Raw genomic sequence first — 20,914 nt, forward strand, 5'->3', positions numbered from 1 at the left:
AGCTTGCTTGTAACTGAACCAAGCCTTGTTTATTTTAATTTGGAGGATCATGGCCTTTGGTTTGCAGCTCCATTTTTCTTTAGATACTCGACAAAACCATTGAAGTAATAATTTTGCAAGTCTCTGTTCCCAAAAACTTCAACTGCTTATGATTTAGCTCGGACTCTAATTGTTGGTAATATTGACTCAAATTTTATAAGAGATTTATTTGAGATTTGTTAGATATTGCTTGATGGACAAAAAAACTTGCAAAAGAATAATTCTAAAAAAAAAATGATTCTTAATAGGTAAGTTTGACTTATAAGAAAAGAATTATAAGGGAAAAAAGATTCTTAATAGGCAAGTTTAGGCAAATTTGACTTACATGAAAAGAATTCTAAGAGGAAAGAGATTCTTAATGAGTAAGTTTGTATGGTTATAAATAGGTGAAGTCTCTACATGATTAAGTATGAGAAAAAAATGTAAGAGAATTGTAGGGTTTTATGATATAGACACTTCATAAGAGTATTGGGACTCTACGTCTTATGGGTGTGTATGTTTGTTTGTGAGTGGATTAGAAGATATTGAGAGGGTCCACATAGGTATGATATATGATAGCATATAAGTATGTGTTTGGTTATATTGAAAGGGTGCACAAGGGTTTAGGTTTGTGTTTGTTTGGATTGAAAATACTCCATTAGACTAGAGTAGATTGAGAGTATCTTATGAGTATTGATTGTTAAGTGAGGTTGATGATTTGATGTATGTTTATAATTCTCTACAATTAGTGGATCTTGTTTCTCATCTGTGGACGTAGGTTGATTGGATCGAATCACGTTAAATTATTGTTTCTTATATGTTTGATTTATTGTTTGATTTTACTTCCGTTGATGTAATTGGATTAAAGGCTTTTAACCCAACAAATGATATCAGAGCTGTAGTGATCTTTATCACTTAAACCCTCTCCCTCCTCGGACACCATGGCAAGTGTTAGAGCCTTAGCTATACCAACCCTGCTAAATGATCCATCTTCACTTCTCTCTATTTCTACAGCCAAACCCTTCTCTACCAATAGCCTTGCATTCAAGGGTTGGTCCACCATAAATGGTAGCACCACCAGACAATGCCCAAACTGCAATGTTTCTATAATAGAACCCCATCCAGCGTGAAATAAAGAGCCCCCAATTGAAGGGTGTCCCAATATATTCAACTGTGGTCCCCAACCGAGGCAGACAACTCCTCTTCCATGAGTACGCTCACTAAATCCTGAAGGCAAAGCATCAAGGTCAGTAAGATCCCAATCGAGCTTCCTCAGTGCCCATAAAAATGGCAATCCTGATAGCTCCAGTCCATATGCTGTCTCATGAATTTGTTCTTTGCTTAGCTTGCACTCGCTTCCAAACCCTACAAACACAACCGACTTAGGCTTTTGTACATCAAGCCACTCAAAGATTTCAGTCCATGACTTGTCATTGGTAATTCTTCTTCCTTGAGGTTTTTCTGGCAGGAGCAAGCCAATAGGAAACACTGATTTGCCAATTGTCTTCTCCAATGTGTTCAATTATTCTGTTTCATCATATTCAGGACAAGTACGGACAGCAAAAGCTTTAGAGGCCTGAATAATTTAAGCAAACCTTTCAGCTTCTTTCCATAAATACCTTCATGCATGCCAGTCGCTAGGAATCTAGGGTAAGCCAATGAAGAAGAAAAATCAAACCACTCAGGCGGTGATGTCAAACTCCCTCGAGAAAACCTCATTCTCTTTTGGCCATCACCAGTGATGGACATTGGATTTCCAAAGAAAGCATAAGCAGAAGCAGAGAAAACTGAGAAATTAATGAGAGGGATTTGGTGCTCTTGGGCAATCTTAACCACCCAATAAGGAATTACATCCACGAATATCCAATCCGGTCGTTGATCTGAGATGAACTGCTTGACCGGGTGTCGAAGCAGATCGTATGCAATCTTCAGGTATTGAATTTTCTCGAAAGGAATGTCCACCGTGGCCTCACAACCTTCTGGCAAGAGTTGTTCGTTGTCTAAGTTTGGCAATTGAAAATCTACAAAGTCTATCAGGGTTGCTAAATTTGGAGGAACTTTAGGGAGTCTTCGGATGCTTGAGGGGTTGATATGAAGGAGACTTTTACTCCAGCTTTGGCTAAATCTACAGAGAGTTGAAAGAATGGTATCAAATGGCCAAAGCAGACGGTGGAAGCATCACCACATGAAGATCACTAGCCATCTCTACCAAGGATTTGAGAAACCAATGTAAAGAAAACACACTCTTAAACGAACGCGAGTCATGCTTATTTGTCTTGCCCTGTTTGCTTCGGAATTGTACTAGAAAGTAGAAACCAGAAACATTTAGTCTTGTTTGTTTTACGACTAGAGTAAAATTATAATACTATTTCTAATTGAAATTTTAAAAATATTTATTTTTAATAATATATAAAATACATTATTAAAATATTTTTAATATTAATATTTTAATTTTTTATTAAAATTAAATAAAAATATTTTTTATTAATATAATAATAGTTACGATTGGATCAAATTAAGATCAAAGTAAAAAATTATGTCTAAAGTTTGATTTAAGTAAAATTATAAAATATTTATAATTAAAATATTAAACAACTTTTAATATAATTAATATTTTAAGTTTAATGAAACTGAATAATTTTGTATTAATAGTAATATTTCAAAATCAAATTGAATCCGAGATAAAAAAAAAAAAAAAACTATATTCAAATTTTAGTTTGAGTAAAATTATCTTTACAAAATTAATAAATAGTTTTTTTTAAATTATATTATCCTTTTCAAAATGGAAAGACTATTTTTAAAAAATGTCCTAATTTTTAATTATTCATTAAATCACTTTCCATTAATCATCAACTTTTTATCAAATAAATAGCAAAAAAAAAGAAAAAAAGAAAAATAATTAATATAACAATTGCAATGACAAGTCGTGGCCTTGGACAAGCGACAGCAATTCGGCAATAATTTAGAAATATGATAATTAGTGTCCTTTTCATGTGAATTAACACTCAAACCTACCAAGAGCTTATCATAAGTATTTTCTATTTTTTATGTAAATTTTGAGAAAAATAAGTTATTTCGACTTGAAAACAAGATAAGATGTACAACTAATGGATTCAAATTTACATATTATATAATGATTAGATCGAACTTAATTAATTGAACTAATCTTATGATGATAAAATAGTATTTTTTATGACTATAATAATTTAACCAAAAAATTTTGTAAAAAAAATAACACATTAAGATAAATAATTAAATAGTAACTTGAATTAAATTATCATCATATGTATCAATTTAAATAGGATCAAACTTCCATATTATAAGCTAAAAAGTGTTACGATTAATATTTTATTAGACAGGAGGGAAAATTTTATATGAAATTTTTTGAGTAAAATTTGTAAAAGTTTTTTATTAAAAATTATTTAATAAAAATTTTAATAAAAAATTTAAATCAATAGATTGATAGAGTTTAATAAGAAAATCAATAATATGTAAAAAAAAATTATCGAAAATGCCATTTATAATTAAATTTAATCAATACTTATTTAATGATAAAAATTCTAATAAAATTTTAATTAAAAATGTTTATATAAAAAACATATCAAAATTTATTAAAATTTTTTTAAAATTTACATATTTGATTTATGTAATAAGAATTTTCATTCTATCAATTTTAATTTTTAAATTTTATTTAATTGATTTTAATAAAAAAATTTCAGAAATTTTATTTAAAAATCTTCACTTAAATCTTTTTGTAGATGAAAAACTCAACCTAAAACCATAATTACAAGCCTTTAAATATCATTAGGTACACATTATTACCTAGTCCAATACAAAAGTAACCAAACCTTAATTATTTGAATAAGTTTGTAACACACTTGACTCTTTAGGCTTGGCACATGCTGATTATTGAATGCAGCATTACTTTTTTAAAGTTTGCAAATAGTTGAAAAGATAAAGAAATTTACTGCTCATAATCTTTTTTCTTTGGAAGATTATTATGGCTTGTGATCAGTTGTAGCTCCATTTAAAAGGTTTATAGGATATAATAATAATGTACCCGAATTGACATGACATTGTATATGTTATGTCAAGTCGTTCTCAAAAGTGAAAAATGCTTTTAATTATCTATTAATAATTTTTAATAAAAAAAAACATCAATTTACTCTTTGGATCTAAAAATATCTTAATACTATCAAAATAAATATCTTGCTAGTTTCGATTCTCAAAAGTCTAATCCGATGCTTCTTTAGCTTGGACCCTTATATATAATTTCTCATTCTTTGGATACCATGGCCAGTCATAGAGCCTTAGCTATGCCGTCGCTGCAAAATGATCCATCATCATTTCTCTCTATTAGAAAAAATAAATAATAAAAAACAATTTTAACTTTAAGGCATAAAGAATACCTTTTTAAAGGTAATTATAAATTTAATATACAACAAAGACTCAAAACTTTCCAAATAAAAGCAATAAAAATTGTTTTACTAAAATATCTATTTATAATGAATGAACAAACATAAATTTTTATTCAAATAATTATAACTTTTTATATAATCATAACCTTCATAAATAATAATTTATTTATATTTAAATAATTATGATCATTTATTATATAATAATTATTTTTATTCAAACATAATTATTTAAAATATAAGTGCGCATAGATATGTGTATGTTTGGATTGAAAATACTTCATAAGATTAGAGGAGATTAAAAGGGTTTATAAATATTAATTGTGAATGTTTAATTTAATTGTATGTTTGTAATTCTTTATAATTAATAAATTTTTTATCTGTAAACGTAAATCAGTTAAATCGAATCATATTAATTTATTATTTTTTTTGTGATTAATTAATTGTTTAATTTTTCTTCTATTGGCTTGGATGTCTGATAGAGTTTGAGCTTTTTGCTCAACACCTCGTACATTGTAGTTGCCTCCAAGCTCTGATAAGCTAACGAGAAAAACATTTTTCCAACTCAGGTGGTGTTGTCAAACTTTTAGGAGAGGGCTCTATTCCTTCTGGGGCATCAGCTACGGTAAACTTATGTTGCAAAAAGAAGACATATGTAGAAGCAATGAAAACAGAGAGATTAGTGACAGGGATTTGCTTCTCGCGGACAACCTCAGCAACCCAATAAGGAATTGCATCAATGAGTATCCAATCTGGTTGTTGATGTGAAATGAATTGCTTGACCGGGTGCTGGAGGAGATCATATATATGCAATCTTTATGTATTGAATTTTTTCGTGGCCTTTGGACCATCTGGCAAGCGCTCTTCATCAAAGATTGGCAATGGTAAAGCCACTAAATCTATTAGAGTTGCTAAAGTTGGAGGAACTTTAGAGAGTCGTTGGATGTTTCTTGGGGTTGATATAAATGAGACTTTTACACCAACTTTGGCCTGGGTTTTGAGTGTTGAAAGAATGGTATCAGGTGCCCTAAGGCAGACCATGGTAGCATCACTACATGAAGATTTCTGGCCATTTTAAACAGGACTTTATCAACGAATTTAATATCTTATCAACAAATTATATAATTATTATGAAAAAATTATATAAATGATAAGATTTTCAATTCAAACTTTTAAGTCCCATCAATCTCATTACAGTGGAAGAACCATAGTCCTTAATAAAGATATAGACATACCGTCCCCTGATTGGTCGTCTGTTGTAGGACAGGACAACAAACATTCAAATGATTCCTAGTCTGCTGATTGGATCGGAAAACTCCAAAATCCAAACATCATCCGACATTGCCAGTCACATGCCTAGGATAATAGCAACTTAATTGCCGCTCACACCCCTTTAGTTTTCAACATGGGCCAAAATAAGCCGAAAAAGAAACTGCTTCTTGGAAGAGACTAGCGCATTTCTTACACAGAATGGGACTCATGTGAAGTGCGCTTTTATATAAGAAGAGGCCAAAAGGGGCTATTTTTTTCAGCCATTAGAGCCCCACTAATTGGATTCTTGTTCATAAGTTTGAGGGGAGGGACATTCACTTAAGCAAATTTTAACAACAATAATGAAAATCGAAACCATTTATTTTTGTATGTTTACGTGAAAGCAATACAAATTTTTTGTTTATACGACTGCATTAAACAATAATCAACAACATTTTGAAAGTGAGTCGGATGAAACTTGGAAGGAAGAGGAACTTGAACCATGACACCCTGAGATTATTATACTTATTATAAAGTATCACATGTTACGGATTAAGTTTTTTCTTGATAGAATAATAGCTCGTGTGACACTTAAATAGATACTTTCACATAAATCAATTAAAATAATTTGATATTTAAATAAACAATAAGCAAATCATAAATTAATCTTGATGATAGGTAATAAAATATTCAGACATAATAAATACACATAAGTTTGATTTTTTATACCTCTAAAAAAAATATGTATATATTTTATTAATATTAAAAAAGTTACAACGATTATAAAAAGAATATTGAGTTTATCATTATTATCAAGATCAAAAAAATAATTTTAAATAAATAATTCAATATGTACCTTAATTGGTGAAATAACTTAATAATTCGTTAATTGCTCACTTTTTACAAAGAAATTAAAAATTTTTATAGTTATGTTATCAAAATTTATTATAATATTTTAAATTAAGATATTAATCGACTCTCTCTTTACCTCTATCTGATCGTAATCCTATGTAAAATTGAATCATGATATTTTCTTCCACTCAATTTATCAACATTCTCGTCAACTTATTGATATGAAATTCTTCGATCGTCTACTTAACAATTAGGAAGTCATGATTTCTCACTCACCTGGTGTCTTTTACGTCGGAGACCTCCACTTGACTAGAGACACCAACCAACGAAATCCAAGTGGAAACGAGAAAGATGGTATATTCTTGGGTTAATAGTAATGATGAAGAGATTGAGGAAGGGACCCACCAATATTTTCATTGCTTTTTGACCCGTGAAGTGGGTCGGCGATGGAGGGAGGGGCCAAGAGGATCACGAGATCAAGAAAGTGAACTGAAGAGGGGGACCCATTAACTACTTTCTAACAGAACTGGCCAAGCAGCGAAAAAACGACCCCTTTTAGTGCCCACAAGATAAGAAAAAAAGTCACAAGCCTATGTAAACATTTTTTTATGATAGCCCCAATTACAGCCGCGCTTTCCTCGATGGGTCTATCATCATTGTTTCCCTAGCGCTGTGTTTGTTGGGTAGGGCGGTAAGGGTAGATGGAATTGGATAGTGACTGATGTTTATTTAATTCCTATCATGCTTAAAGAGACAAACTTTAAGAAATTGAATAACCTATGAGTTTTGAGTACAGAAAATCAGCCATGTTTGGAAATATAAGTAGTTTTGCCAGCAACTTAGATTAACCCCGTGAAGATAAAGGTATAGTGCAGGCAAGAACAAAGATGATAATAATAAATAATACAACAATTTGGAATGTTATGTCACTTCAAATTTTAGGTGTGGGGAATTGGTGACAATTTTCTCACTCCCTCATTATGCTTGTGTACTAATTAGTGAGGCGAATGACTTTAACAAGAGTGCTCCATGTTTGTCCATCAACTACAAATCATATGAAGAAAATGGTGTTCCAAATTTAACTATCCACAAACTTCCTTTCTCAAATTAAGAAAATAATCAAATATTTAAGAAATTACTTTCTTTATTTTATTAGCAGAACAATTTTAAGAGAACAACCATGATAAACAATGCTTCACTTTGAAGCAGGACAAGAAACCCAATTGCCGAAAAAGTGAACCTATCCAAATTTCAACAGTTGGACTTTCACCTTATATAGACATCATTTGTCTCTCTAGCACTTCACAAAGCAAGTTCTAGTCTTCTTCATTTTCCAACAATGGAGTTGTTAGGGATGAGTCCAATGAGAACTCAAGTAAATTCCCTCCACACCTTTTTCCCCAGTTCTTCTTTTCTTTCCTCCATTCATTTTCAAACAAGACAAATAATGCATTCTAGCTTTTTCAAATCAAAACAATGTACTAGAGTTATAGATTCCAGGTGGTATTTTATCACTCGACAGTCCATTTCTCTGCTTCCATATATTCTTGTTTTGAATAAAAAAGAAAGCTGTTTCTGGTCTTTTTACCATGTTTTTTTATTTTAATCTAAAATAGTCATTGTTCCATGAGATGCTCCTTTTTGTACTGCCATTTTCCCTTTTGTTCATAATCAAGCTTCTAACTTCCCCTTAACAATAAAATTCATACAAGACAATTTAATAAGCTCTTCATTTCCTCATGAGTTTTTCCAATGGGTACTTACTGTCTCTTCCCTGTTACCTTCTTGTCCTTGCAGGTGACCAGGATAGCCACAGTTCTTGTTTTAGTGGCACTAAACTTGGGTCTAAGAGGAGCTGCTGAGGCCAGGAAAGGAAGGGTACTGGATTCCTTCGAGTACACAGCTATAAGTTGCAGAGGACACACTGCATCAATAACAGATTTTGGAGGAGTTGGTGACGGGAAAACATCAAATACTAAAGCATTTCAGGATGCAGTTAATAATCTGAGCCAATATGCATCTGATGGCGGGGCTCAGCTATATGTTCCTGCAGGACAATGGCTGACTGGGAGCTTTAGCCTCACCAGCCATTTCACTCTCTATATTCACAAAGATGCTGTTCTTCTTGCTTCTCAGGTTTGATTTATTACATCATTTTTTTGGGGTTAAAGTTGCATTAAACTTCATGCTCCAAGTTTTTAACCTCCTATGCTTTTAATTTTGTTATAAACGTGCTAGAAGTCCGATGTACTCCTTCTTGCTGGGATATAAGGTTCTGTTTAGATTCAAAAGCATCAAAGATATTGGTATCTTACCAGGTGTCACTTCAACTAAAATTGGCAGATCAACTAGTATAAAAATTGAAATTAGTCTAGTGAACTTGCATCCAGCGAAGACTCAGAAATGTAAAACATAGACAGTTTTATTCGGTTATTTTATTTTATTTTATTTTTTATAAAAAAAATAGGGCAACTTAAAAATAAAAAAAAATTATAAGTATAGAAATTTAAATTTAAAATTAATTAAATATTATTTTTTAATAATAACAATATAAACCGACTAAATTTAAGTTTTAAATTCACGCTCACTTAATTAGTGTTACAAACACATTTGAATAAATTTGTTGAATGTTAATTTAATTTTTTTACAAAGAGGATAGTAAACTAGAGATAGGAAAAAATGATATAAAAGTGCTGAAATTTAAATTTTAAATTTGTTTAATATTATTTTTAATAATAATTATATAAATTAATTGAATTAAATTTTAAATTATCACAATTTAATGAGTGCTATAAACATATTCTATGCACGAAAATCACGCTCCACTAATTTCTACTTACCAATAGTTGGTAGGTGATTTTGAATTATGATAGTATTTTTTTTCTTATTTTGAATTATGATAGTATTAGGTAGTCCAGACAACAACGAAAAAAAGCAAAGTTGAAAACAACAGCTTTGGTCCATGTTTTATCCAATCTTACTAACTCTTTATGACTAACCAAATGGGTTAGGATATGAACGAATGGCCTGTTTTGAAGCCTTTACCATCGTATGGTCGAGGAAGGGATGCAGCTGCTGGGAGGTTTACCAGCTTCATATTTGGAACTAATCTCACTGACGTCATTGTTACAGGTAAAATTTTAAACAACGTTTTTGTCTCAGCATTGATTTCAAGCTCGTAAAGTCATAATAATAATTGCAAACGGTGGCGTGTATTGGTAGAGTTTCAGTGATTAAATGTAAATTCTAAAAAAATTATAATAATAAGTATATAATAACAAAGTTTTGTAATTTTTAGCAAATTAATGGGCCCTAAATTTATAATCGTGCTTAATTATCAGGGGACAATGGTACAATCGACGGTCAAGGTGCATTCTGGTGGCAAAATTTCCACAAGGGCAAATTGAAATACACCCGACCTTACATGATCGAATTCATGTTCTCGGATAATATTCAAATTTCCAATGTAACGCTTCTTAATTCCCCATCATGGAATGTTCATCCAGTATATAGCAGGTAAAGATTTTATGCTCTCTTCAATCACATCCGTCCACGTGGAAAACAATAGTGAGAGAGAGACATGATTAATTCATGGTTTTTGTTTATTTGATGATGCAGTAATATTCTTGTACAAGGCATCACTATCATCGCTCCTATCACATCTCCAAACACGGATGGCATCAATCCAGGTATTAATTTTTATTTCAAGCCGACAGTGATTTTCAAGAACATAAAGTTGTGGATCTCTAATTATTGTTTGTTTAAATTTGGTGATCAGATTCTTGCACAAATGTTAGAATTGAGGACAGCTACATAGTTTCAGGGGATGACTGTATAGCAGTGAAGAGTGGTTGGGATGAATATGGAATTTCATTTGGAATGCCCACCAAACAGTTAGTCATCAGGAGGCTGTCATGCATTTCTCCATACAGCGCAGCCATTGCGTTGGGAAGCGAGATGTCAGGTGGAATCCAGGATGTGAGAGCAGAAGACATCACTGCAGTCCATACAGAATCTGGGGTCAGGATCAAGACTGCTAGAGGAAGAGGTGGATTCGTTAAAGACATATACGTGAAAAGAATGACTCTGCATACCATGAAATGGGTGTTTTGGATGACAGGAAACTATAAAGCACATGCTGATAATCACTATGATCCCAATGCATTGCCGGTGATTCAGGGGATCAATTATAGAGACATTGTAGCGGATAATGTGTCAATGGCGGCCAGACTGGAAGGAATTGAAGGCGATCCATTTACCCAAATCTGCATCTCCAATGCCACAATTGGAATGGCAGCAAAGGCTAAGAAGGTGCAATGGACTTGCACTGACGTTGAGGGGATCACAAGTGGAGTAAGTCCTCGGCCATGTGACCTATTACCCGATCAAGGGCCGGAGAAACTCAGAGAGTGCGACTTTCCGGCAGAGCAATTGTCCATTGATAAGGTGGTGCTCAAAAGTTGCACTTATAGGGTGAATTATTAGTGACTGATACCAGCAAAGTAAAACTAAGCTTGTTACTAGATGTAGTCAGAGTTCTAGTAGTTGGGAGCTTTTGAGCCTGTCCTCAATGTTTCTGTTTCTTAATTATCTTATGAAGGGTTGCATTATATTATATAAAGTAAATGCACTCTCGTATATGGATGTAAAACTGCTTGAAAACAGTATCATTGGCTCAAATAAATAATCTCTCTACAGTTAAAGGAAGAGCCCCATCCGACTAGAGGTTGAAGCTCATTCTGAAGAGCAGGGAATATCACGCTATAAGTCCTCACAAATTCAAATGCTGCAGGCAGCAAGAGATGTGAAATGAAAGTTGAATAAACTCTCATTCTATTTAAAAAGTATTCTAAGAGTGTCGTTATCTTTCTAATAAAGGGACTGATGCGTCCTACACATATTGCAGCAAACTAGAGCCACTGGCTACACTTCCAGGTATATAGGACACATAATCCTTAATGAATTGGGCCTGGATTGAACTTTACAGATTCTCTATAGATAAGCTCTTTGATATTTTCTTCAGTAAAAGATGGTTGCTCAAAATCAAAACTGAAAGGCCTTGGGCAAACAGGCTCCTCATTGATGTCATGAAGAGGTGCCAAGTATGGGTGACATAGAGCCTCATTGACTGCAACAAACAAATATAAGGTTGTTAGCAAATGAAGAAAAGGGATCTTAAGGTGGTGGAGAAGAAAAAAATGGGTAGGGAAAGGTGGACAGAAAGGGTGATTTGGTTTAAAGTATAAGCACCATGCAAATATCCCAATGGTTGTTCAAAATTAAGCACAAAATAGCAACTTTTTCTTAAAATAAACTTAGAACTATCGGAATCTTAAATGTATCACAAGTTACTGTGAAGTAGCAGAAAGAAATCAGCAACTAATTATACCTGTAATGCGCCTATGGGGATCAAAAATAAGCATCTTCTCTAGTAAATCAACAGCACCAGGTGACATGTTAGGAAATTTAGCAGAGAAATTTTGCCTTGGGTATTGTGGAAGCTGTCTAACGTATCTTCTGGCATTGTCACTTCGAAGGAACCCAAGGCTGGAATCATCAGGTGAACCTATAAGCTATCCCAAGGAAAAGGAAATTATGTACATATTTAGCATACTTCATTCAACTTCCATCAAGATAAGCAAAACCTCTATGCATCGAGAAGAACTCTGTTTAGTTTTCTGGGGATAGGAAAAATATCTCCAGTATTTCTTAGGACACGATTGTCAACGGAATACCACTAATAAAAGAACAAGCAAATAAAGATTGCACGTGAATGCAGAGTCCATGTCAATTTTACAGAATTACAAACAGCTAACCAACCAAAGGTAAAAGAGGGAGGAGAGTCAAAACGAGGGGGGAGATTTTGATTTTGTATCTAGACCTTACAGCCTAAATGCTGAACCATCTAACCTACTTGTTCAGAGGTAACATGTCTTAGAAGGCCCTGAATATTGCCGGTTTGACCTCCTTGTTAGAAGTCAAGACTATGCAATTTCACTAAGGAAGCAAAATACATCTAAGAATCTCACAATGAAAAGGCCAACAGCAATGGGCCATCTAAAGAGCTTTTTGCTAGTTTCTTGTGAGAAAATTCTAGAAAACATACCTCTGTGATAAGCCTCAGCTGATGCACATAGTCTTTGCCAGGGAAGAGGGGTTGTCTAGTCATCATTTCACCAAGTATGCAACCCACCGACCAAATATCAATTGCAGCAGTGTATTCAGAACAATTCAGAAGCAATTCTGGTGCCCGATACCAACGAGTAACTACATATTCTGTCATAAAATCAGTTTCAGATGTTGTCCTTGCAAGCCCAAAATCCCCAATTTTAAGGTCACAATTTGCATTCAGAAGCAAATTGCTGGGCTTTAAGTCACGATGCAAAACATTTGCTGAATGTACATATTTGAGCCCTCGTAAAACCTGATAGAGAAAGTACTGCAAGAGTAGACTGCATAATCAACAATGGTTCCAGCTTCAAAGATGCTAAACAGAAATCATACTATGTTTCTAATTAAACAGGACAACAAACAGTAGGAAAATCCCAGCATATTTTACATGAGGGAAAAGCATTTGAAACCAACCCGACAATGATCATCTGTCAATGATTGGTTGGATCGTATGATTTGATTAAGATCAGTGTCCATCAGTTCATAAACAATGTAGACATCATTAAAGTTCTCCCTCTGTGGAGGCCGTATGATGTCTTTAATGGCAATCACCTGAAGAAAAAAAGGACCGATTAAATTATAATTCCACAATCAGGGATTAACTACTTTAGAAGAATCTCATGTCATTATTAAGATGCAGATACACCAAGCGGAGGAACTTTATTACCCAAGCCTAAGAGTAAGAAACTAACACAAAACCTGTCCTCTGTTGGTTGCAATGATAAAAGCATTAATAAAAAAAAATCTAATATGAAAATTTAGTTGGTCATGTTCACATGGCAAAATCAAATGCCCACCAATTTCATCAAAGAATAAAAAGACTAATAACAACATTTTCTACAAGATTTAGGAAAAGTTGGGTTAGATAGAGTTTCTAACATGCAAATGAATAGAAGGTTTACGCACAATATCATATGACTGGCCCTTGCTCAATGGTTAAAAGTTACTTGGGTATAAAGATGATCTTCCCAAGGAACTCAAATCAACAGGAAGGTTAGCCCAAATTCCTATAATTACATAAATTGGGACAAAAAAATGGTATTGTTTTTTTCCCTTTCTAAAGGATGGTCAAAGCCTTACATGATGGAAAGAAAGGAACTGTCCCATTTCCACGGATTGTTTAGAGGGCCACAACAACCTGACCATTGTGGTAAGCAAGGAGCCTAATAATTAGGGGTCTATCAACTTAAGCTAACAGAACTTACATTCTCATGATCCATGTGACGAAGAAGCTTGATCTCTCGCAATGTCCTTTTGGCATCAATCCTGTTGTCAAATGCGTTACCAATTTTCTTGATAGCAACCTCCTCCCGTGTCTCTGAATTCACAGCAGCACTAAGGAAAAAAGGGGAGGGGGGGGGGGGGGATCATATCTTAGCTTCACATTATTTCAATCGCCTCAGAAGGAAGTTAGGCCCTAGAGTAATTCACTTCAATGGGACCCCTAAATTTGGCAGCTTAATTTTTTAATTAAATCAATCACAAAGCAAAATACATCTAAAAATGCTAATGACAGCCATACTCAAGTATCAATCACTCACAATCCTATCTGCCGTAAATGCAAAGGTCAATCACAAATTCACCAGGAAGTGTGATTACAATGCGCTCAAACAAAGAAAAAAACAGAACAGAAACAAAGAACAGCTACCTAGCTTGTATTATCATCCTAGTCAATAACAATCTTTAATCTGAATTGAAAAGATAATCTAAAAATACAGGCCTTAATATTATCAAGTTCCAATCAAAACACGTAAATAACTTATTAAAATCAAGAAACTTAATCTAACAACAACAAAAAAATGTACATCATATCTTGAATTCTTGAAAAACTATCATGTAGAACCTCAAGACTAAGACAAACTCAGATCATGAAATAAACAAGAACTAAATCAAAAGGGGAACTTTAATCGAAACAAAGTCAAAAGAAAAAGAAGTTAAAAAGAAAAAAGAAAAAAATCTTACCAGACAATACCATAAGCACCACGGCCAACGGGGCGAATAGGAGGGACGTATTTTCTGGAAACTTCGAAGAGGTTACCATAAACGTTGTACTGAACATAGTGTCCACCATGAGTTGGTATTCCTTTCATGCTGTGATCCCCAGACCCACAGCTCGACTCTATTGACATGCTTTCGGATCCGAATTTTGGATAACCCGGACCCAACTCCAACCCGAAACAAAGAAAGATTTTCTGCAATAATAACACCTAAAATTCAGAGAGAAAGAGAAGGAAAAGGGCAAGGAAATGAGGGCTAAATTTTGGGAGAGCGTGTGGGTAGGTGTAAAGTTCCCCTCTTACTATTTTCTTTTTTCTTTTTTTAATTTCGTCTTGGGTTTTGCTTGTAATATTATTTTCAAAGATGAGTGTGAACCTTTTGAACTGGAAAAGCTTGAGTCACCCGTGAAGATTCCACCTTTCAGATACACCTACCTTCTCTCTTTTCTTTCATTTTCTTTCTAAATTTCCCTCTAATCTCTCTGTTGATGGCTTTCAAGAGAAACGGGTATTTTATAATATTCCAAGGAAACTACAAGGATTCTTACAGGTTTCTAAGCAATCGCCTGCCTTTGCCCATGGTAAAATTTTGAATTCCTTTTCTGGATAAGATGTGAATTTTGTCTAAACCTTTCATAGTCAAAGTTGTTGTTGATCTCGTGTTCCTAGTCAAAATGACGGTTAGATCAGGTTTAACAAATATATTTGACCTAGAACTGAAACTAGCATTACTATTATCTTTTTCTTTCTGATAGATAGCCATGCTGTAAAGCATAACATTTTCATCTTTTAATATGAAATCCCTCAAAATTTCGGAGTATCTTCCGATTGGTGGACCTGGGACAAAACAAAACTCCAAGTCAAGAAGTTAGGATTTACGTTAGAAACTAGAAACTCCAAGGCAAATTTTGTGAATTTTCTATGGTAGAATGTTGATGTTTAATCCTTTTACGAGGTGGAAAATTTCCTTGTGGGGGCCCATTTCGTACTTCTTGATGTGTCAGATTTAAATTATTATATTCAAAGTTGGAATTATTCATTATAATAATGCGGGGTCGAACCGTTGAAGTCGGTAGATGATAGATAGAAACAAGGTGGCTAGCCCCTCGATGATGGCAGGGGAAGCCAAATGAATCCTTCAACTGCCAATTCAATTTGTTAATGTAACGAATGATGAGATATTTGATAATATTAAAATTATTTATTTATTAATTGATAAGATATTTTTTAAATAATAATATGTGATAATAAATAATTTTTTAAATATCATTAGTTAATAAAAAAATCAAATTATATGATATAAAACTTTTTAATATCATGTTTTTTATTTATTGATTTTAATAAATTTAAAAAATTAAATTAATTTATTTTTTATTTATCTCTTTTGTTTTAAATTTATTAAAATTACTAATTAAAACTTATAATAATTATAAAAAAAATTTATAATTTAATCTCTTCTCTAATTAATATATTCATTATTCAAATATTATATTAAAAATTTTAAATATTTAAATATTATATTAAATATTTCATTATAATTCAAAAATCATTCATAATGTATTTTTTTATGAAATATGATAACTAGCATGCTTTGACCATTCTAATTATCAGTTTGCAGAACAAACCTGCTTTAAGAAAACTTGTTGACAAGATTTGTCTAAGTCTTAATGGTCAAAGTTATTCTCGAATTCATTAGAATCATTTTCCACAGAAATATTGGGTCAAGTCTTGCAAATCAATAGTTAAAATTCCTTTAAAAAAAATGGCCTTCAAAACTCAGCGCCTGGTGAACGCAGAAAAGTTGCAGGAAGAAGGTGGAGGCAATTTCTCAGCGATTCTGAGTGGAGGCAGATTGGCAAAGTAAAGGAATTTGGATCATACTTGTATTTTAGTTTTTTCTTCCACGTCTGGCTCTGGCATAATATAGGAAGTCCAATTCCAGAGCAATGACTCTTTTTTCTTCCTGATGTCACTGACCAACTTCGACCATGTCATGCCGGTTGCACGCTTGTGCAATAGTTTACTTGACACTAATACCAACTTGATTGTTTGCTGTATTTACATTTTTTTTATGATGATATTTAAATATTAAAATTTAAATTATATTTTTATGATGGTGATATTTAAATTTTTTTTGTGACGATATCTGAAATTATTTGTATTTTTTTTAGTGATAATATTCGAGTGTTAAAGTTTGAATTATATTTTTTCGATGTTGATATTCGAATTTTCTTCGACGATATCCGAAATTACTTACATATTCTCGATAGTAATATCCGAGTATTAAAACTTGAATTATATTTTTTCAATGATAATATTCGAATTTCCTTTGATAGCAATACATTTTTTCAATAATGATATTCGAGTTTCTTTTAGTGACGATATCTGAAATTATTTGTATCTTTTCGATAATGATATCTAAGTATTAAGACTTAAATTATATTTTCTTGATAGCAATATTTAAGTTTTCTCTGATGATAATATCCGAAATAATTTACATCTTTTCGGTTGTGATATCTATACATTAAAGATTGAATTGTATTTTTTCAATGGTGATATTCAAATTTTTTTTAGTAACGATATCCAAAATTAATTGTATCTTCTTAACGATGATATTCAAATGTTAAAGCTTGAATTATATTTTTTTATAATAATATTCGAATTTCTTTCGATGATGAATCTGAAATTATTTATATTTTTTTTATAATGATATCTTAATATTAAAACTTAAATTTTAAGGTTAAATATTCACTTTAAGGCCTTCAATTTTACCTAGCATCAGTTCTAAAAAACAGTCCTGCAAAAAAGCTTCCTCTGCAAATAATCGTAAAATAATTTTAATATTAGTAATTTGATAATTTCCGATTAAAAAATTCGTAACAGAAAAGAGTAGAGCTGAAAAGATGTCATGGAAGCTGGGTCTCTGGGGCCCTTACAAGTTCTTCCAAAATCGGAAGCCACTCCTAAATCCACAGCCACAAACCCAAGGCCTTATAATAGCATCCAAGTTGGGCTCCGAGTCTTTTGACTCGATGCAGAAGGCCATGCGCCGATGGCATAAAGACAAGGACCAATAAGCGTTAGGCACCATGTCATGGACGGTGGTTAGTCTATGATTAAAGTAAATAACAGTACCACGAAAATGCCTTCTCGCTTCACCTGCCACTTCCACGATACCATCTACATTGAACATCAAATTGTAAATTTCATCAAATCTGATAAATTTGGAAATTCCAACGACTTTCCTGACTATAAAAGATTTAGTTACCATCATACGTGTTGGTTGGTCATCCGAATCCATATCAGATGGGTAAACTGCACGGGAAAACACATGGGAATTGACTTTTTCCTGCAACCCACATCCTATCTTTAATCATACAGAAAGATTCATCAATGTTTTTCCACTTTAAGAGTAGCAATAGACACACAAAAGATATTCTAAACATCAATAACTGATATCCTAGGGGGATGATAATTGATAATGATTACATTGATAAGTACTGAACATTTGCAAACAAATATGAGCCCTTTATATATAACTTTTGACAAAGGATATTACGAATACATGTACAACCAAGTAACTCAGTATTGTAACACACCTTACAACACACACAACACATACTAGCATAACCCAAACATGGTTGTATATGTCTACCTGTCAGAACTCATACCTAAACCATATGCATAGAGAGGAGCTTAGCTTCATTATATTCATGACCTTACAACTTGCTCTTCTACATTTTTTCCTAGCATTAAATTTGGGACATCACCACCCGCTCTAAGATTACAAAGCAAAGCATCACGCCCAGTCAAAACTATTTTGAAAAAGCCATCTACTACTTTTGAAAGATTATCTAGCCCTAGCGATAGTTTCTCTACTGTTGTTCTCAGATCTGAAACAGAATTCTTGAATGATTCCCCTTCAATAGGACCCAACCCATCTTGGAGCAAAGGATACAATTTCTTGACACTTCCATCAACGGAATCTAGTTCTCTTAGAACTGTATATTTTCCGCAGGAAAATATATTTCTAATTTCTGCATTAACAGTAGTTTGCACATGAGAAAAAACTTGTGCCCATGGTAGCGTATCAGGAACAGTTAAATCTAACAAATTCTTGCCAGAACCAGAGAAAGCTGCAGCAAAGACGCTACAGATATATGCAGTGGCCACCTTAGCTCCAAACATTGCACGCATCAACACCTTTCCTTTAGCAGAGTTCTTAACCTTAGGCAAGTTTAATGATTCCACAAGGTTGTCCAGGATTGGCCGACAAGTTTCAACTCTTGGATTTTTTGAGCCAATGTGCTGTCTCCAGCTATCAAGCAAGGAACAAGATCGCATGAACTGTTCCGGGGAGTTTGACTCCAACTTATGCAAGACACACTGAAGCAAGAGATGGCCTTGGCTGAGCCGTGCGAGCTCAGAGGTAAAAGCAATACTAATATCAAGCAACTTCACACTGATATCTAGGTACAAATCTATCCATTTCTCATCCCAATCTGTCACAGGGAGCTCAAGCTCGGTTATCAGGTTTTTTATGTCACAGTGTATCTCAGAAACTGACTCCATGGCTAGTTTCATCCATGACAAGCTAAGGATGTCATCCTTGTCTTTTGGCACAAGTTTTTGCAGCCTCTCTGACAAGGTGGCCTCAAACACGTTCAATAAAGAAAGAAGTCTAGGAGACAACTGAGAACCCTTGGGTGATATGTTACGGAAAAGATTTCCAAAATGAAAGAAAGGGCGATGTGGCTCCTGAGGACGACTCATTTTAATGTATTTACTGCAAGATCCAGAAGAACAAATTCAAAAATCATCAGGAAATCCAGACTTCAAAAATAAATCATGATAAGAATTCCATGGATTATGACAGACATCAAACACCCTGAAGTTTCCATAAGTAATTATCTTTATAACATACAAAAACACAGCAAAGCTTTAAAATTATCATCCCCGCAATAATATGCAATATCTAGGGTGTTCCTCTCTATATCTTCCTCTCATTTCTAATCAAAAGGGAAATTAACTTGCACACTTTTCCAATAGTGTACGCAGCAGATCTAACCAAATAATACCTCATAATCATCGATATAGATTAGATAAGCTGAATTTTCAACCAAATGATTGACGGCAGTGAAGGACATAAATTCAACACCAAAATCACGAGAATACATGTGAAACATTCGATGTAACCAAAAATCAAGGAGAGATGGAAAGAAAGCAATCTAGGCAGTATACCCAGATCTCCTCAATTGCCCTCATTTCCTCTCCGGTTATCCACTCCATCTTTGCTTTAATTCCACGTGATTTTCTCCTTGAATATTAGGTCAACTTTATACAGAGAAACAGGCAAGTCATTTCGACACAAATTAAAATCATTGCTAAACCTAAAATTTCAAAGAAACACTAAAAATTACATCTTTAAACACAAATCTTTAACATCCAAAGTGAAAAACACATAAACTAAAACCAGATCTGATGAATCTGAACAGAATCTAAAACAAAAGATATCAAAAGACATAAAGTCAAACAAATCTAAAAGTAGATATACCCAAAAAAAAAAAAAAAGAACTTACCTAAATTTTAGATCGTTAGAGCAAACTACTGGTGAAACCAAGCAGAGACAAAAATTCTCCACAGATTGTTAAGAACTGAAGATAAAAACACAAATCAAAAGCTAAAAAAGAATCAATAACTAATAATCTCCATCTACAAAAATAAAAATAAAAAATATTATTGAAAAAAGTGAAAAAGATTTGGTTTTCTTCAGAATCGCACAAAGATCGGCGACTTGAAAAGGTAGAAATGAAGGGATTGTACCTAACTTAGCGCCCGTAAGGGATTGGGAAATTTCGGTGAATGCTTCAAACGTGTGGTGTATTTGGGCTGCGTTGAAATTTCATATCTGGAAGGTGCGGTTAGGTTGTCTTTCTCCTTTTGTGGAGTAGGTGAAGATGGAGAGTGTTGATGGATTCACTGCCTGTTACGGGCTTTCGGTCACAGAATGTATACGTGGAGGACGATGAATGGAGACATTAGATAACATTAGATAACGGATAGCAGAATTTCTTTCGTCTTTCTTTTTGTCAATTCCGTTTACATTATTAAAGCGCGGTCGGCTTGGATTTATTTTCCAATGGCACAGACGTCAGCCCTATAACCCGTTTACTATTTCAACGACCAAAAATCAATCAGGACTCGGCACAA

At 33.3% G+C, this 20,914-nt stretch overlaps 2 protein-coding genes and 2 pseudogenes across 17 annotated transcripts; 1 reads left to right on the top strand and 3 right to left on the bottom strand.

The window, feature by feature from the left end:
* Positions 1 to 826: 826 nt before the first annotated feature.
* On the bottom strand, positions 827 to 5,914 carry LOC111306373 (putative UDP-rhamnose:rhamnosyltransferase 1; annotated as a pseudogene).
* A 1,801-nt stretch (positions 5,915 to 7,715) lies between these two features.
* Positions 7,716 to 11,243, top strand: LOC111304770 (putative polygalacturonase). Of its 2 annotated transcripts, XM_022901688.2 has the most exons (6): positions 7,716 to 7,911; positions 8,334 to 8,672; positions 9,548 to 9,668; positions 9,878 to 10,052; positions 10,155 to 10,225; positions 10,315 to 11,243. In XM_022901688.2, the coding sequence occupies exons 1-6, from the start codon at positions 7,876 to 7,878 to the stop codon at positions 11,019 to 11,021; spliced, it is 1,449 nt and encodes a 482-aa protein (XP_022757423.2). In that variant the 5' UTR covers positions 7,716 to 7,875; the 3' UTR covers positions 11,022 to 11,243. The 2 variants fall into 2 exon arrangements, with proteins under 2 accessions (XP_022757423.2, XP_089606016.1); XM_089749890.1 differs by lacking the exon at positions 7,716 to 7,911 and having other exon boundaries at positions 8,090 to 8,672.
* Positions 11,177 to 20,614, bottom strand: LOC111304771 (mitogen-activated protein kinase 4-like). Of its 13 annotated transcripts, none has more exons than XR_016331058.1 (10): positions 20,528 to 20,614; positions 20,284 to 20,358; positions 17,981 to 18,071; positions 17,840 to 17,884; positions 14,670 to 14,899; positions 13,913 to 14,042; positions 13,122 to 13,259; positions 12,643 to 12,975; positions 11,926 to 12,273; positions 11,177 to 11,664 (listed from the first exon to the last, which is right to left on the bottom strand). XR_016331058.1 is itself a non-coding variant. In XM_089749896.1 (10 exons), the coding sequence occupies exons 3-10, from the start codon at positions 17,993 to 17,995 to the stop codon at positions 11,492 to 11,494; spliced, it is 1,248 nt and encodes a 415-aa protein (XP_089606022.1). In that variant the 5' UTR covers positions 17,996 to 18,019; positions 20,284 to 20,358; positions 20,528 to 20,614; the 3' UTR covers positions 11,177 to 11,491. The 13 variants fall into 13 exon arrangements, 12 of the variants coding, with proteins under 12 accessions (XP_089606022.1, XP_089606021.1, XP_089606018.1 ...); XM_089749896.1 differs by having other exon boundaries at positions 11,926 to 12,109; positions 17,981 to 18,019; XM_089749895.1 differs by having other exon boundaries at positions 11,926 to 12,109; positions 17,973 to 18,019.
* On the bottom strand, positions 18,212 to 20,614 carry LOC111304772 (protein BPS1, chloroplastic pseudogene; annotated as a pseudogene). 2 transcript variants are annotated; one of them, XR_016331059.1, is made up of 3 exons: positions 20,528 to 20,614; positions 20,284 to 20,358; positions 18,212 to 19,490 (listed from the first exon to the last, which is right to left on the bottom strand). The product of XR_016331059.1 is annotated as a protein BPS1, chloroplastic pseudogene, transcript variant X1 (transcript). The 2 variants fall into 2 exon arrangements; XR_016331060.1 differs by having other exon boundaries at positions 20,284 to 20,384.
* Positions 20,615 to 20,914: the final 300 nt, after the last annotated feature.

This window comes from Durio zibethinus, chromosome 21 (genome assembly GCF_047325235.1).
Source record: "Durio zibethinus cultivar Kanyao isolate XHJ-2024 chromosome 21, ASM4732523v1, whole genome shotgun sequence".
Taxonomy (NCBI): Eukaryota; Viridiplantae; Streptophyta; class Magnoliopsida; order Malvales; family Malvaceae; genus Durio; species Durio zibethinus.

Coding starts and splice junctions, on each gene's coding strand:
- LOC111304770 (XM_089749890.1), top strand. CDS start 8,289: ATGGGTACTTACTGTCTCTTCCCTGTTACCTTCTTGTCCTTGCAGGTG. Junction 8,673..9,547: donor CTGTTCTTCTTGCTTCTCAG/GTTTGATTTATT, acceptor CAAATGGGTTAG/GATATGAACGAATGGCCTGT. Junction 10,053..10,154: donor GTTCATCCAGTATATAGCAG/GTAAAGATTTTA, acceptor TTGATGATGCAG/TAATATTCTTGTACAAGGCA.
- LOC111304771 (XM_089749892.1), bottom strand. CDS start 18,037: ATGTGTTTTCCCGTGCAGTTTACCCATCTGATATGGATTCGGATGACC. Junction 17,885..17,980: donor TTCGGATGACCAACCAACAC/GTATGATGGTAA, acceptor TGTTCAATGTAG/ATGGTATCGTGGAAGTGGCA. Junction 12,976..13,121: donor TGACAGATGATCATTGTCGG/GTTGGTTTCAAA, acceptor CTACTCTTGCAG/TACTTTCTCTATCAGGTTTT.